The 16,491-nt window shown below is 32.4% G+C and overlaps 3 protein-coding genes and 1 pseudogene across 5 annotated transcripts; 2 read left to right on the plus strand and 2 right to left on the minus strand.

The window, feature by feature from the left end:
• Positions 1-1,026: 1,026 nt before the first annotated feature.
• LOC146931096 (uncharacterized) lies at positions 1,027-2,088 on the plus strand. The gene has a single exon (XM_085702580.1). It carries the CDS (start codon positions 1,210-1,212, stop codon positions 1,885-1,887), a length of 678 nt encoding a protein of 225 aa, XP_085558706.1. The 5' UTR covers positions 1,027-1,209; the 3' UTR covers positions 1,888-2,088.
• A 104-nt stretch (positions 2,089-2,192) lies between these two features.
• On the minus strand, positions 2,193-6,790 carry LOC146931097 (bifunctional dihydrofolate reductase-thymidylate synthase-like). 2 transcript variants are annotated; one of them, XM_085702578.1, is made up of 11 exons: positions 6,620-6,790; positions 5,376-5,817; positions 4,897-5,296; positions 4,780-4,824; positions 4,510-4,575; positions 4,059-4,120; positions 3,904-3,978; positions 3,648-3,813; positions 3,425-3,548; positions 2,714-2,820; positions 2,193-2,602 (listed from the first exon to the last, which is right to left on the minus strand). In XM_085702578.1, the coding sequence occupies exons 2-11, from the start codon at positions 5,804-5,806 to the stop codon at positions 2,492-2,494; spliced, it is 1,587 nt and encodes a 528-aa protein (XP_085558704.1). In that variant the 5' UTR covers positions 5,807-5,817; positions 6,620-6,790; the 3' UTR covers positions 2,193-2,491. The 2 variants fall into 2 exon arrangements, with proteins under 2 accessions (XP_085558704.1, XP_085558705.1); XM_085702579.1 differs by having other exon boundaries at positions 5,376-5,823.
• A 1,545-nt stretch (positions 6,791-8,335) lies between these two features.
• On the minus strand, positions 8,336-9,496 carry LOC146931098 (uncharacterized; annotated as a pseudogene).
• Positions 9,497-12,397: 2,901 nt separating this feature from the next.
• Positions 12,398-16,386, plus strand: LOC146931099 (phosphatidylinositol/phosphatidylcholine transfer protein SFH3-like). Of its 2 annotated transcripts, none has more exons than XM_085702586.1 (15): positions 12,398-12,448; positions 12,792-12,946; positions 13,268-13,514; positions 13,617-13,716; positions 13,831-14,097; positions 14,215-14,292; positions 14,375-14,476; positions 14,588-14,637; positions 14,721-14,820; positions 14,916-15,008; positions 15,095-15,154; positions 15,281-15,389; positions 15,526-15,881; positions 15,966-16,040; positions 16,147-16,386. In XM_085702586.1, the coding sequence occupies exons 2-15, from the start codon at positions 12,898-12,900 to the stop codon at positions 16,156-16,158; spliced, it is 1,698 nt and encodes a 565-aa protein (XP_085558712.1). In that variant the 5' UTR covers positions 12,398-12,448; positions 12,792-12,897; the 3' UTR covers positions 16,159-16,386. The 2 variants fall into 2 exon arrangements, with proteins under 2 accessions (XP_085558712.1, XP_085558711.1); XM_085702585.1 differs by lacking the exon at positions 12,398-12,448 and adding an exon at positions 12,451-12,640.
• The last annotated feature ends 105 nt before the right edge of the window (positions 16,387-16,491 follow it).

Consider the following 16,491-nt stretch of genomic DNA (forward strand, 5'->3'; position numbering starts at 1 on the left):
AATAAGATTGGATTGTCCCGTGAACTTAACTTAGTTGGTAGGGACAATGTATAATTTATGCGGGGTTCAAACCCCTTACACCCCACTTATTCATGTTTAAAATATGAGTTCCAATCAATAGACTACTCGACAAAAAAAGAAAATATTATGCCTACTCGTTCAGTATTGCAGGTACCCTACTCACTATGAGTGTTTTTTGCGCGTATTCATTGGGTATAATGACCATCAAACAAATCAAAGAATTTATATGAGAATTAATTCAAAGTCTAAAGAAAGATACCTGCTACTATATGAAGCAATAGTTTTTATTTTTCTCTAGATAATTCTTTTGTGAATATGTTTGGTTGAGTTTTTATAGTCTTAAATAGATCACACGTTCTGATTCTGCAGAGTCTTTTCAAACACATTTGTTTCAAGTGCTCATACTTGCGACATTGAAGTTACACATATGAGTTGGTTTGTTCTCTAGAATATGGATTTGATACAAAAGCATCTATCTCCATTAACGACAATAGGATTTTTTTTTTTTTTCCAACGATACATTACTGGATAATTTGAAACACAATTTATTGGCTTAGACTTGGAGCAAGTTGTATGAGGACCTGGTTCTCACTGCCCAGAAGTGACAATTTACTGAGTCCGATAATAGACAATATTCCAAATTTAATTATTTCTTGATAAAAAAAAATTCTTATTCGAGATTATAAATAAAGGCCAAGAGGAATACCATTACCTCCTACCTCCTACCTACAAAGTCATTCTATTTTCTTCTCTGTTCCAAAGCAGAGTTTTTAGTTCAAACAACAAATTACCCTTCTTTTCCTATGCTCACATCCAATTCCAAAACTCACTTTCCTATACTCTCTTCTTTCTATGCTCCAACAAATTTCACCAACAGGTTCAGCGTTCACTGCATTTTCATCTTCTCTATTCTCTACTTTCAAATACATAGTTTCTCTTGCCCCTCCAGATAACCTTCCATTTTCACTTCAAGTGAGAATCACAGTTTGTCACGGGACACCAAAAAGTCTTCCATTGCTTTTTAATCGAGACTTATGGTAGTTTATAAACACTCATCTTAACACATTGAAACGTCTTTTTAACTAAAGATAAAATTGTGAGGGTTTAACCAAGATTCATAACCAACAATACTTCAGAAAACTTGTGCAGAGAAACCCTTGTATTATACACACACCTTGACTTTGGGGAATGGAGTCGTTCAGCTTTAACCTCCAAGCAGAGAAAGCCAACGCAATCCTAAAACATCATAAGCTTCAAAGGGCAACAACTTTGTTACGGCTCGTTGAAGTGTGTGTTGTTTTGGTCCTGATTTCAAGGCTTTCTATGAGGTTACCAATTGTGGTAAGAAACTCGAGCGAGTATTTAAAGGATATTTCAGTCTTTATCAATAGCCACTGTTTTGTCTTCGTTATCGGAAACCTTATAATCATCACGTTGTTTGCTCAAGGTAATAGAAAAAACATTCCAAAAGAACAGGAACATGATGATATTTATGAAAAGTTGGCAGGCAAAAGTATAAAGCACGAAGAAAAAGAGAGAATAATAAAATATGATAGCACAAAAGAAGGTGCTAGCATAGAGAACAAGAGAATTGATGATGCAGAAGAGAAAATGAAAACTAAAACAGGGTTGAAGAAGGGTTATTGTTATAGAAGGTGTGAAACTGAGATTTTGAAGAAACGGCGTCGTGTGCTGCGAAGATGTGAGAGTGAGAACAGCGGAAGGAAAAAGATTGAAGCTGCTCCTGCTGCTGGTGAGGAGAAAATGGTGAGAATTTCGTATCCGGAGGATGAGATGAGCAACGAGGAGTTTCGTCGTACTGTAGAGGCTTTTATTGCAAAGCAACAAAGAGGATTTGAGGGGTAGAAGAAGATTAGTCATCTTTATCATAGAAAAACTTGCTAACTAGATGCTAACCCGCGCATTGAGCGGGTAATATGTGGAAATTAAAAACAATGTAATTTCTATTATTAGAGTAAAATATAAACAAATAATCAAATATCCATGTAATGAACAGTAAATATATTTTTGTATCGTAATAAACTGTGTATGTAGTACAATGAAAAAGAAGATTCAGATAAATATAATCTAGGTAGAATGTCTTAAAATGTTAAATTATTAAAGAATTGACCTATAGCTTCAATCTCTAATGAATTTGTTTATGCGCGTGCTTATGAAACTCAAGAAACAGGATATCTCTAATGAATTTGGTTTACAAATCTTAGGTAGAGGCAACTACTCAAATTTTGAATAGTTATATCTTGCATTACCAACCATTTCAACTAATTCAAAATAAATGTCAAGTAACTATTTTGTGATTTTCCAACAGCCTGGTGAGTGGTGACAAGTCTCAACCACATTATATAAATCTCTTTACAATAATAATCATGGAAAATAAAAGACACAAATTACTTGCCTTGTTTAAGAAAGTGTAACAGCCTGAAGAAGGGACCGAGAATCTCAGAGATTCCTAAACAGCCATTTTCATTTCTATCTTCTGATGAGGATCATAGCCTATGAGCTTGAAATCAGCAGCCACAAAAGAATCAATGTCTTTCTTCTTTGGATTTATCTTCAATATCTGAATTTAGGCAGTCAACAAGGAAAAGACAATTAACGGGACTGCTTAATTTTTTTTTTGTTGAAGGCGTCTACATCAAAGCAAATGATATCCTAAAACATTCACACATACCGGAAAAGGTTTTGGTAGGTTTTGGAGCTGTTCCTGCAAAGGCTTCACATGATTGCGGTAAACATGTGCATCCCCAATAACATGGATGAAATCACCTGGAACAAGGTCTGACAAGAAAAAGGACATTATACTGGTTGGTTAGTTCACTGTTTGATGCCAATTTTCCTCAAATATAAAAGATATGTTCCTCTAAGGTGGGATTTTTAAAACCAACTCCATTAAAATAGCTATAATTTTATTTGTTTTGACATTGTAATTGGACACCAACTGAAAGTGAAAAACTCATGTTTGTCCAACAACGTTGTAGTTTCTAAAATAAATGAATACAAAACAAACACAAATTGACCGGGTAATTTCGGAAGAAAATATTTTCTCTAAAAGCTTATAACACCACATGCCAGTTGTAGGGGAAAGAAAGCTTAATTTCATTTAGTTATTATGTTTTTAATTATTACAATGAAGTCCACCCATCACTTCAATTAACTTAACAGTCAAATTATCATTACCTATTTAATTTTTTTTTTACATATTGAACCAATTAACCAGTTTTTAATCTTCTGCTCAAAACTCACAAACTATAATTTCACTTGAAAACAAATAATTGCAAATTTTCAGTCCTATAACTCTATAAAACCCAGATATGTTAGTATTAAAGGTGTCATGTATATCCAAGTACATATTGTCTATCAAAAGCTGGCATAATTTGCGTACCACAAACATGAGCAATCATGTATGTCAAGAGCGCATAAGATGCAATATTAAAGGGCACACCAAGGCCCATGTCTGCAGATCGTTGATACATTTGACATGATAACTCTCCATTTGCCACATAGAACTGCATAACAAAAAGAGGATGTAGAGAAAACTTTAAAATAGATATACACTTACACACACGCATAGAGTTTTAAAGATAAAGCCAAATATAGTTGCAGACCTGCGCAAACATGTGGCAGGGGGGAAGTGCCATTAATTTAAGATCGGATGGATTCCATGCTGAGAGGATGATACGTCGATCATCAGGATTGTGTTTTATCTTGTTAATAACATCTAACAGCTGATCAAATCCTTGGCCGGAGTAGTCATCATGCATGTTAGTATACCTACAGAATGCGAGACAGTAAGCAAAAAGACAACCAATCCCACAAAATACAGTGTAATGATGAACACAGACAAAGGTGCAATCCACCTACCTTGCACCAAAATGCCTCCACTGAAACCCATAAACAGGTCCTAAGTCACCCTCTTCCCTTTCTTTCAAATCAATGCTGTAAAATAAATTGCAAATCCAGTTAATAACTGAATGAAAAAAATTGCAATAAATAAACTAGTCAATAATCATGCTTGCCTATCAAGGTATTCCCTGGATGCATTGCCATCCCATATATGAATGCCTTTTTCCTGCAGCACCTGTCAATATAATATATTTTGAAAATAAAATTTGTTGCAGTCATTAGTCATATCTAATGAATCAATATGACATTCTTTTTAAACCTAGAAGAAACACCTCATGCAATGCAGTATTGAACTTTGGTCAAGAAGCATATGCATAGGTTTTTATGGTATTGAGTATTGCCGAAGAAAGCAACAAACAACTGCTTACCAAACTATATTGATAACTCAAGCCACAAGTTTACCTATATTAAAACCTAAGCTCAACTGTTCAAATAATATCAAGTACAACAACCTCAAGTTCCCCAACATTTGGCTCATGCCAGCTAGTGTGTGAATTGTAACCTAACTAAAAACATCACTTGTGTGCCCACGTGCGTAGAAAGATTGGAAAATTATATCATTACCTTGGCACTTGTTGAGCCACTGATAAACCAAAGAAGCTCTTCAACAACGCCTCGCCAAAATACTCTCTACAAATCAAATGAAGAAACCATGTCAACTTTTTTATCAAAATGTAAACAGATATTCCTCTTTAGTCTTCTCTAATAAAGATTCAACGTAGCAAACACAAATGATAATTACATCAAAACAATAGAAAAAGAAAAGGAGCACACATTAAGCAAATTACTTTCCACAGTAGATTATACAAATTTCAAACCAAAATTTACACATACCTTGGTTGTTAACAGTGGAAAGCTTCTACGCAGATTAAATCTCATCTGTGGAATTATAGAGTAGGAGGTCAGCATATAAATCACAGAAACTCCACAACAAACCAATCAAAATGTTACCTTGGAACCAAATTTGGACAAGGTACCAGTCCCCGTCCTATCGTCCTTAACTGTGCCTTCAGAGATGATTTCTTCAACTAATCTAAGATATTTGTACTCTTCATGCCTCTCAAAAATAATCTTAGGAAGAAAAGAAAAATTCTTGACCTCAAATTTTAGAGCATTTGAATTATCATAAAGAACTGGATCGGTAATAAGACTCTGAGATTCTTCTGTTGAAGACCTTACACGCACATAAGTGTTAAAAGAATAGCGGATGCCATTTTCCACCAAAGGGAAAGACGTATACCATGGATGAAATACAGAGAAATCAATTCGAGGCATAAAAGTGTCGCACTCAATGCTTGCTTCAATTTCGGTAATATGAATGGCTTCGCATCCAGGTGCATGAAGAGCCTCTCTGTATATAAAAATCATCAGTTACAACGAAGAAAAAACTTAACATGATTATGAAAATTAAACAATCAAACAAAATATACCTAAATATCTCAGCACCTCCTGTAAGAAATACTTTCTCAATTGACTGACAGTAAGGAGAAGAAGCCAACAGTTCCATAGCAGAAGATACACTTCCACATATAAGAACATTATCTGCAGTTGCAATTTCAAAACTACCCGAGCGAGTTAGAATAATATTAAGACGGCCCCTGAGAGGTCTGTTCTCAGGAGGGATAGCCTCCCATGATTTTCTACCCATGACAACGGCATTCTTCTTCCCAGGATCAGATGTCACCGTTGTGATATCCTCAAAAAACTTTTGATCAGTAGGCAATGTCCAGGGTAATTTTCCATCCTTAGCAATACCCATATCTCGGGTTGCAATTACTACTGCTTGGTAAGTCCTTTGCGGATTCGGCTCTGAGTTGTCATTGCCATTTCCATTGACGATTACAGAAGAATCATTAGCCATAGCAGTGGAATCTGAACCTAGCAAAATAGTATTAAATCAAAACACTGAGATGAAACGCATGCATTATGCCATTAGCAAAACATGCACAGCATTTATTTGGTGTATCTCATATGCGGAAATATAATTCATCTGATTAGTCTATGCTTGGTTCTACATTTTGAGACAATTTATTCTAGAGATGTATAACTGATTTTACCTCTAGAATTGATTCTAACTTGAAACTACAATTTAAAGGTTTGTTTGGTTTTGCAGTAAAAAAATTGATTTTAGTTAAAAGTGAGTTGAATGTGAAGTAGTTTATGTTTCGATACACATACATCAAAGTGAGTTGAACACTAAGTGTATGTTTGATTCCACTTCTAGAGGAGCGAATATTTGATTCTACATGTTATTGATATCGAGTAGAATTGATTTTGCCTCCAACATTGATTCTACTTGAAGTTCTGATATGTAGTGCTTTTTTTTCTTTCTAAAATTGATTTTCATATATAAATTTATAATTCAACCTAGTTTTACATGAATATATCCAAACACAAATCACTTTACTTTCAACTCAGTTTTAGTCAGAATCAAGTCACTCAAAATCATAAGTCATAACATAAAAAATCAATTCAACTAAAAAGCATCGAAACATGTCGAAATCTAGAATCAATTTTAGCACATCCAAAAGTGGCGCCAAACACACAAATCTTTTGTCTCATTCAAAGTAACAGTAGCATAATACGAATCAAACCATGAAAATGAGCACCAAAAATGAAGAATTAAAAGAAATAAACAATGAAATGTGAAGAATAATAAGGTGGCGGATCTGACCTAAGAATGTTGCGCAGAAGCTCCTCCAACGATTTCGAATGAGAACTTAAGGAAAGGAAAAAAAAGAAAAAGAAAAAGACAAGTAATAATGAAAGAAAAGAAGTACTAGTTGAGATTGAAACTGAAAGTGAAAAAAGTGGCTCCGAATGAATACTGTGAAAAGCGGGAAATGAAAAAAAAAAAAAAAGTGTGGGAGAAGAAGCAAAATCCAGAACATGTGGTTGACTTTGACTTTCTCTTAAATAAATGGACCACGGGATTTTATATTACCAAATAGTTTAAGTTTATTTTTTGGGTTAACTGTGTTTCTAATCCTATAAAATAGCGACCTTGTAAGTTTAGTCCCTACTTAATTTTAATAGCATTTTTAGTCCCTATAAAAAAAATTTACTTATAATTTTAGTCCCTGCTAAAACAAAGTTTGATTAATTATCCTTAAACTCTTAAATTTTTGAACGATTTTTTTTAGACAAGATTAGAACACTATGAAAGGTTCGTTTACTAAAATTTAGAATTTTCTGACATGAAATGAATTAAATATGAATTTTTTAAAACGACAAAAGTTAAAGATAAAAAGTAATAAAATATGGATGTAGAAATCAAATTTTGCGATAATTTTTTGCGGACGAACTTTTAGTAATGTTCTAAACATGTCTGCAAAAATTTAAGAGTTTAAGCATAAATTAAACAAATTTGAATTGAGTAGGGACTAATACTCAGTGCAGAAAAACAAAATTAGGGACTAAAAATGCTATTAAAATTAAGTAGGGACTAAACTTACAAGGTCGCTATTTTATAGGGACTAGAAACATAATTAACCCTTTATTTTTTTAGAATCGGCGAAATATTATTAATCAACAAGCCCGTGCAAGAAGCACTAATAAGCTTGGGTGGAAAAAAACACACAAGAGAAAATCGGTTGCCATACAAACCTCGGCTCGAACAAAAACCCCTTAAAAATCATCCATAAACAAAATGGAACAATCCAAAAGAGTAATGGAACAAAAACCCCTTAAACCCCTTAAGTTTATTGATATCTCTCTTAGTTTCTTTGGATCTCTCTCAGAACAATATAATATGCTTTTTGTTTTATTATGATGTTAACTTGGTGATTCACACCAAGTAATAATAAACCAAAAAATAATTCATATTACAATTATTATTTTTTTATTACAATTATTTTGGTTCTTTTTAATATTAAATTCTAAAATATTCATAAAAAACTATTTTCCACATAAATGTGTACGGGTATAAACAAGATGGATGCAAGATAGACCCGTATGTATATGACATTACCCGTGTGGTTGCAATAAGTATGAGTGTTAGCCGTGGTTGCAATCAATATGAGATAGGTCGGTCTGGTAAGTTTAAAAGACTTTTTTTTTACATGATCTGCAATTTTGTTTATTTACTTAAATAAACTTTTTAAAAAAAATCTAAACCTTCTGTTTAATAAAAAGCCTAATCTAACGTAAATTAGGTTGTAGACCTCTGTAAGTCAACTTAACTTAGGGGGTGTATTGGATTGAGATTTCAAGAGATTTTAAAAGATTTTTTGATGATAATAAAATCTTGTGGTATTCAATCATGACTTTTATGAAATATAACAAAATCTTGTGGTATTCAATTAAGACAATCAATACTTTTTTCAAGGACAACAAAATCTGTTGGTATTCATTATTCAATCAAGATTTGTTAGGACTTATAAAATGTCTATTTTTTTTTGAAATGACTAATTTTATTAAACTGATGGTGGCAATAAGTCGAAAGCCACAACGGCAGAAATACATGACGGGGTTTCTTCGACCCAAGCAGAATCAGTACATTCTAATATTGCAAATTTAGCTAAGTAGTGAACAACTTGATTCGCCTCTCGACGAATATGGCAAAAATCTATACTACGAAAACTAGAAACGAAACTCTTACAATCTTCAATAATTGATCCTAAATAGGATTGTTGGGTTTGAGCCTCATTGATGGCTTTGATGACGTTGGATGAGTCTGCTTCCACTTTTAGATTAAGGAACAACATCTCTTTAGCAAACTCCATTCCCTTTAGCAAGGCCAATCCTTCAGCGACATTTGATTCAGGTAATGCTGCCATATACCAGCACCTTGCTGAATAACTGCTGCTAGCCCCCAGTTACCTTCTGCATTTGGTCCAGCTGCATCAACATTAAGCTTGTAAAAATCAGTTGTCGGTGTAGTCCACCGAACTATCGACATTGGAACTGAAGCAGGTTGCATCACGGACCGTAACATGTTTTCGGCTAAGTTAAAATCCTGAATTGCTTTGCATGCACTGTTACAAACAGAAAGTGCATATGGCATATCAATTCCTTCAAAACACCTCTTGTTTCTAATCCTCCATATCTCATAACAAATAGCTACCACCAATTGTACAACTTCTCTATCTTCATTAATAACAACTTTGGAAATCCTTCATTGAAATTTAAATTGGCCTCGTCATTGGAAGAGAAATTTATTCCTAATGGTGTAGCAAACCATACTGTCTTCACCCACTCACATTCCAGCTCATATGGCGTATTCTTCACAACAGGTTGCCGGTTAGAGACTCTTTGTTTAAAAGAGGAGTTCACTGCTCTCCATTGTGTTGTATATGTGATCAAAGAAATGAGTCGACTTATAAAATGTCTATTGGTATTAAAAAATATAGAGATTTGGAGAGATTCTTTAGTGTAATGGATTTTGAGAGACTTTTTAGTTAAAATACACTCACTTAACAATCTCATACAAAAGCTTGAGACTTTCTCACAATCCTAAGGATTGTTTTCTGTCGCTGCCACCAATTGTTTCCGTTCATCTCTATTTCTTTTCAATTTTTTATTTTGTTCATAGTCAATTTCAACCTGACATTGCGTTAACTTGTTCTTGATTTCTTTTATTTGAAAATTTTGCATCTGTCACAAGAGTTGTACTTCAAAAAAGTCCTTGACAGGTTTGGAATGTTAAATTCAAAACTTGTAACAACACTTATATCTCAGCAATTGAAGTTAGGTGTAAACAAGTATGCAAGAACTGAAGATAGAACTTACATAGACAACATCCGTTAATCTAGTGTTGTAAAGGTCATTGATGTGGTTCTTTAAAAAAAAGACTGGCATTAATATATATATTTTTTGTTGACAAAAGTGATATTGGTATTTTATTACACATTTTCTTTTTATGCATATTCATTCAATGTGTTTTTTTTTTATTTTATTTTTTTACGTGATGTATGTTTCAATTTTGTTAATTTTACAACTTTGATGTATTTTTTTTATTGTTTTTGTGTTCACTGAACTTGTTTTAATTTTCCAGTAAAATAGAACCTTTTTTTTTATCATTCACAAGTTTTTTTTTTTTTTTAGAGAAATTCACAAGTTTGTTGAATAAGGCAAAAAAAGTCTGCAATAAAACAATAATTATGAATTCTTTGTTCAAACAAAATGAAAGAACGTGATGACGACATAGACACTAGTTTTAAAAATCTTATAAAGTACTCTGAAATCTTAGACACTAGTTTTAAAAATCTTATAAAGTACTCTGAAATCTTAAAAGTCTCTAGCATGAATCCATTAAAATCCAAATTGAAAAATCTTGATTGTAAAAAGTCTTTTGAAAAAAGTCTTTTAAAATCTCATAGAGTTTTTACAATTCTATAAAATCTTTTAAAATCTTCAAGACTTTTTCAATCAAAATCTTTTAAAATCTCACAGAGTCTTTACAATCCTACAAAATCTTTAAAAATCTTCAAAACTTTTTCAATCAAAATAGTCTTTTAAAATCTCAATCTAATATTCTCTCTACTGATGAAACGATGATCAATAGATATAAATACACTATAGGTTTTGCCAACCAGCATCATAAGAGCATTTCTATCGGTTTCAAGTTTTCAATGATCCGCCAGTGGAGATTGAAAAGGTGGGTTATTTTGCAATAATTTATGCTGCAGTTGGCTAGCGTGTAATAATCGTTGCTTTCTGAAGCAACTGTTGTTTTGGTTACTTTGGTTAAAATAACAATAGAATTATCACATTTCTAAAATTGGGACCCAATATGAGTTGTGATAAAATATAGATAAAATATTAATATTTGAGGTAAAAGTGTGAGACCTAGTATGAGTTCTTTTGAAAGTTCATCGTTAGAGTGTAAAATAAGTGAGTTGCTTCAAAATGATGTGGCATAATGGGACCCACAAAATTACAATTGGGAGAGTTCAACATTGGAGGTGCTCTAAGAACAATGGTTAAGAAATTCATTAGTAAAATTTTTGTCTTGAATATGCAAACTTTTACTTTTGTCTTAGCAATGATTACACAACTATTTATTGTAAAGTTATTTATCTTAATACTCTAACCAATGTCCCAAAGACTCCTTAGCATTCTCCACACACTATATGCGGACCTTATACTTAAGGTTGTGGTAATTTATTTATTTTTAACAAAAAGGATTCTGCACCCTCAAACAAAAAGAAACCACACAACTAAAAGCCTTTTAAAAAGAGAGTATAAAACAAAGTTACCGGGGGCGGATCTAAGGTCCGATGAGTCTGGGCAGTTGTCCGGGTTTCGGACCAATTTTTTTGCAATTTCTTGTGTAAATCTCTCTGAATTTCTTATATAAACCCCTATAAATTGAGCAATTTCTTTATATTTTCTGATTGTTTGCTTTCAATTTCTTATGTAAACCTCTACAAATATGCTGCAAATTTTTTTAGCCCAGACTTTATAATAATACTGGCTCCGCCATCGAAAGACACCAATATCATGTATACTTATTTAATGCTATCATAAACTATCATTTAAATAGCTTTGAGTAATCGATTGAGGGAGCAATCAACTTAGTTTCTTACACTGAGTTCAACTTTAAATCCTAGTGATGCATTCAAAGTCATTTAATATATACGCAATTTGTACTCTTGTAGAGAAATTTTGCACACTATTTCTTGAATTCAAGAAAAGGTTCAATTGAAGTATGAGGTGCAACACTATGAATTTGAAGGGATTAAAGATGTCAATTTTAAAATATGAATTGTTAATTATTGGTGAACTATGTTAAAATTAGTTGAAACTGTTAAATCAATTTCGTATTCATAGATTGATAAAGTAGTACGATGTGTGTTTAATCTTTCGGTTAGATTCTTATGAAGAAAAAAAAAAGTACACATAAACACAATATTTGATATCTAACAAACAATCTCCCAAAATTTCACCCTTATTTTACCTATCTTCTTCAAATGTCAATTTCGATAAAATAAATCTAACTCCCTCACGAGGAAGATTTGTTAACTAACAACTTCAGAAGGATGTATGAGAATGAAAGTGTCGATAAATTAAGGATAAACTTTAAGATACAACGATTCATCCAATGAATATAAAAAATCATAACTACTAACCAATCAACCATTATTAAATAGATTTATTTTAAATTAATTAAACTAAACATAACTCAAATTAGTTAAACAAAAAAAGTTAAATTAACATATTAAAATAATATAAATAAAATTGAAAAAAGAAACTATATTATGTTAAAGACAACCTAAAATAACATGACATTAAACAAGAAAAAAACTTAGAATAAATTTGGTTAGTGGAGTGGCATGCATTTCGCCAACACCATATCTCCATCTATTTCCTTCTAGTTAGTAGCAAAAAGAAAACTGAAAAAACAAACAAACAAACAAAAAACAGCAAACTCTAAATATGTGTTTTACCAACCTGTCTTCCAATTTTAGCCCTCATATCATGGCCTCAATCTTATTGATATATTTGGATCATAAATTTACGTTACCTATTCTTCTTGTAATGCCCACATTTTTGTCTCAAGGTAAGTTGTTTCATATCTTATTGATATAATTTTTCATTTATCATTTTTCTGCATTTTCTTCTTCCTTTTATTTCTCTAAATAATTTATTTATATCTTCTTCATTACATGTAATGTTGATTCATCTACATTTCAAGCCCCCATAGATTCTAATATTTCAGATGCTTCACCTACACTTGATTATAATTCATTAAGTATGTAATAATTTTATTGTTTTTTTTTTTCCCTTTTCATGCATGCTGAATATGAAGAAGGTTCATTTGATTGTTATTAAATTGGTAAAAGATAATTATTGATTTTTCAGCTTTTAATTAATTACATGTGTTGTTTGTTGGTGACTAATAGGTGTAGGTACACGTGAGGGTTCAATTGTGGGCATTTGTTATATATGTAAATTGTTGATTCTCTTCTACCTTGAGTAAGCATATTCAAGAGATTCAATAAATTAATCATGTGTGACACTATGTCTGGACCTATTACTATTGATCAACCTGTTAAAGGTTAGTGAGTCTATGTTATTATTACAATTTCATTATCCCTTTGCATTTCATGGTCAATTTCTTAAAATTTGTTATTGTTCTATATATATATATATATATATATATATATATATATATATATATATATATATATATATATATGTTTGTATTAGAATATGAAATTTCAGGCCTTAAATTTGAACATCATTTTTTATGTATGAAGCTAAGGAAAATGAAAAAATAGAAAGAAAAAAATTGACACAAAAACAATGTAAATTGAATGCATCTTGTTCAAACTTTTGTTAGTAAGTTTTTTTTTTTTTTAATTTCTGTAAAAAACAGGTCTTGAGATTGAATATTTGGAGGATGAAAAGAAAACAAGGCTTGGATCCTTAAAGAAGGTAGCAATAAGTGCATCTTCTAAGTTCAAACATTCGTTCAAGAAGGGGCGAAGGCACAACAGGGTTATATCTGTCATCGAGGATGAAATCGATACAGAAGAGTTGCAGGCAATTGACGCTTTTCGCCAAGCACTTATCCTAGAAGAACTATTACCCTCAAAACATGATGATCATCATATGATGCTAAGGTAGCCCATTAGACTCATATTGTTAATAGCTGCAGCATCAATTTATGCTTTGATTAGACAGTTTTTAATGTGCTATTATTGATGTATTATATGCTAATTTAGATTCTTGAGAGCAAGGAAGTTTGACATTGAAAAAACAAAACAAATGTGGGCAGATATGCTCCAATGGAGGAGGGAATTTGGTGCTGATACTATCATGGAGGTATTTCAGAGGAAAATTAAATATAAATTAAGAAAAAACACTAATCATAATTATATTGTGTTATGCAACATTTTAGTTATGTGACTAACATAAATTTCTTTCGGTTTTGTTAAGGATTTTGAATTCGAGGAGATAGACGAAGTTCTAAAATACTACCCTCAAGGAACACATGGAGTTGATAAGGATGGAAGACCTGTTTACATAGAAAGGTTGGGTTTGGTTGACTCAAACAAACTGATGCAAGTAACGACTATGGACCGATATCTTAAGTACCATGTACGAGAGTTTGAGAAGACATCCAATGTTAAGATGCCTGCTTGTTCAATTGCAGCAAAGAAGCACATTGATCAAAGCACAACTATCTTGGATGTCCAAGGAGTGGTATGTATCAAAATCATACAACACTAAATAACTTATTATACTTTGTATCATATTATAACTTGTTATATAAGTAAAGAAGTTTCAAATAAGTACTTACTGTATAGCATGGTTGATCAGGGTCTCAAAAGTATGAATAAAGCTGCAAGAGATCTCATCCAAGGGCTTCAGAAGATTGATGGTGACAACTATCCTGAGGTACTATTTTTACCTACTCAAGCATATCGGTTCAAATGTAATCTTCTGACATTACCTTAGTTCAATTTTTCTTTTCATACAGTCCCTGAACCGTATGTTCATCATCAATGCTGGTTCGGGATTTAGGATTTTGTGGAACACTGTTAAGTCCTTCCTTGATCCCAAGACCACCTCGAAAATCCACGTAAGCTTTTTATTTTGTATTTTTTTTATATACTTAACAGTTTGAAGTAATGTTGAATTTCCGATTTCAGTTAAGTAGGAACATTAACCATATTACTAATTTATTGATCAGGTCCTAGGTAACAAATACCAGAGCAAGTTGCTTGAAATCATCGATGCCAGGTCTATATTTTCTTCTTTCTCATTGAATAGCATGACTACATAGTATTAGTATATTTAACCCCTTGTGTTTTTCTGTTTAACAGTGAACTTCCAGAGTTCTTGGGGGGTACTTGTACTTGTGCAGACAAAGGTGGTTGCATGCTTTCTGACAAGGGACCATGGAATGATCCAGAAATCTTGAAGGTAGTTTCACGGTAGAAAGAAAGATAAATAAAAAATTGTTGTATAATTAGAAGAAAAAAAAATAGTGAAGTGTTTTTTTTTTCCTGATGAATTAGATGGTTCAAAACGGTGAAGCAAAATGCAGAAGGAAATCTTTATCCGATGTTGAGGAGAAAACAATCATCGAAGACGAAGCAGTGTGTCGAAAGGTAGTTAGCTTCATACATCTTTATAGTTTCAAGAGCATAGTTTGGTTATGAAACTTGATATCCTTTCTTTTTCTTATGATATTCAGGGATGTGATTCTTTCAACAAAGAATATGTTCTCGAGGAGGCATGCCATGCTATTGCAGAAGTAAGTTTCGTAGAACAAGTTTCATTACTTGATGAAATGTAAAACAAATGATGATTTCATATTCATTCGACTCACTTTTAACTGCAAAACTAACCTGTTTTTGTGTATTCCCCTTCTATTTTGCAGGTAGCAAAACAATGTAATGCATATCAGTTTGGCACCTTGGTCTCAATGAATGACAAACAAGCATCTTGGAAGGAATCAGTACAAAATGATCAAAAGGCACTTTCTAAAAGTATTTGATACTGTTCTATGATTATTTTTACCGAAAAATTTAGTTTGTCAAGCATAATCAGCATACTCCATTTTATCAACACAGTCAAGAATGACTTGGATAAAATACTAAATAGATAATTTCCGTTGATGTGCAGATTGCTTTGGTAATAATGTATGCAAGACTGGATTTAGAAATCAATTTTCCGGCAGAATTATGGCCATGGTTTTGGGAATCATGACGTTCATCCGCATGACACGGAATATACCAACGAAAATGACTGCAATTGCATTGTATGGTAACTCGGTATATATTGATAGCAATATAGTGAAAGCAGCACCTGTCATTTCCGTTGATGATCACATGGCTCTAATGAAGCGCATGACCGATCTAGAAGAGAAGGTGAATATTCTCAGCATGAGACCTTCCATGCCACCTGAAATGGAGGAATTGCTCAACAGTACTCTAAACCGTGTTGATACACTGGAGCAAGAGTTGGCTACAGCCAAGAAGGTACAGTTTTTCTTGCTACTTCGCAATTTTATAACGATTTCAGGACATATTTGTAATTTATTTGTTCCTTTTTATTGGCATTAGGCACTTGATGATGCCCTTGCTAGGCAAGTAGAGCTTCAATCACATATCGACAAAAAGAAAAAGAAGAAAAAGTTGGTAGGTCATTTTAACTTTGACAATGATCCATTACTTGCCATGCATTGTTTCTATAAATATATACTTTCTTTACTATCTTATACAAGTTTCTTGTTTGTGATTGCAGTTCCACTGGTAATTAATTACTAAGGTGACCTCAAATATTAAACATTAGTTAAGACTTGTAAAGTTGGTGGCGTTTCGATATCGTATGAGCCCCATAGATGCTACTGCATTCAGCTTTGTATATTCATTGTAAAAAACAATGTGTCATCCTTCACAATTGTGTATATTTGTGTATATGTTAAATAAAACTAGGCATGGTTTAGTTTTAGCAAGAATCAATTTATGTTAAATTTATTTTCAATCTTTAAATAAGACTTAAGGATTCAGATTTCTTGCAGTGAGAAAATCATGCAATCACAATCAACAAGAAAATACCATGTGATCAAAAGAGTGAACAACTCAAATG

This window comes from Medicago sativa, chromosome 4 (genome assembly GCF_051527215.1).
Source record: "Medicago sativa cultivar Bolivia chromosome 4, Bolivia_mono, whole genome shotgun sequence".
NCBI lineage: Eukaryota > Viridiplantae > Streptophyta > Magnoliopsida > Fabales > Fabaceae > Medicago > Medicago sativa.

Coding starts and splice junctions, on each gene's coding strand:
- LOC146931096 (XM_085702580.1), top strand. CDS start 1,210: ATGGAGTCGTTCAGCTTTAACCTCCAAGCAGAGAAAGCCAACGCAATC.
- LOC146931097 (XM_085702578.1), bottom strand. CDS start 5,806: ATGGCTAATGATTCTTCTGTAATCGTCAATGGAAATGGCAATGACAAC. Junction 4,825..4,896: donor TGTCCAAATTTGGTTCCAAG/GTAACATTTTGA, acceptor ATAATTCCACAG/ATGAGATTTAATCTGCGTAG. Junction 3,979..4,058: donor TCCAGGGAATACCTTGATAG/GCAAGCATGATT, acceptor TTTATTTTACAG/CATTGATTTGAAAGAAAGGG.
- LOC146931099 (XM_085702586.1), top strand. CDS start 12,898: ATGTGTGACACTATGTCTGGACCTATTACTATTGATCAACCTGTTAAA. Junction 14,638..14,720: donor CTTGAAATCATCGATGCCAG/GTCTATATTTTC, acceptor TCTGTTTAACAG/TGAACTTCCAGAGTTCTTGG. Junction 14,821..14,915: donor ATGATCCAGAAATCTTGAAG/GTAGTTTCACGG, acceptor CTGATGAATTAG/ATGGTTCAAAACGGTGAAGC.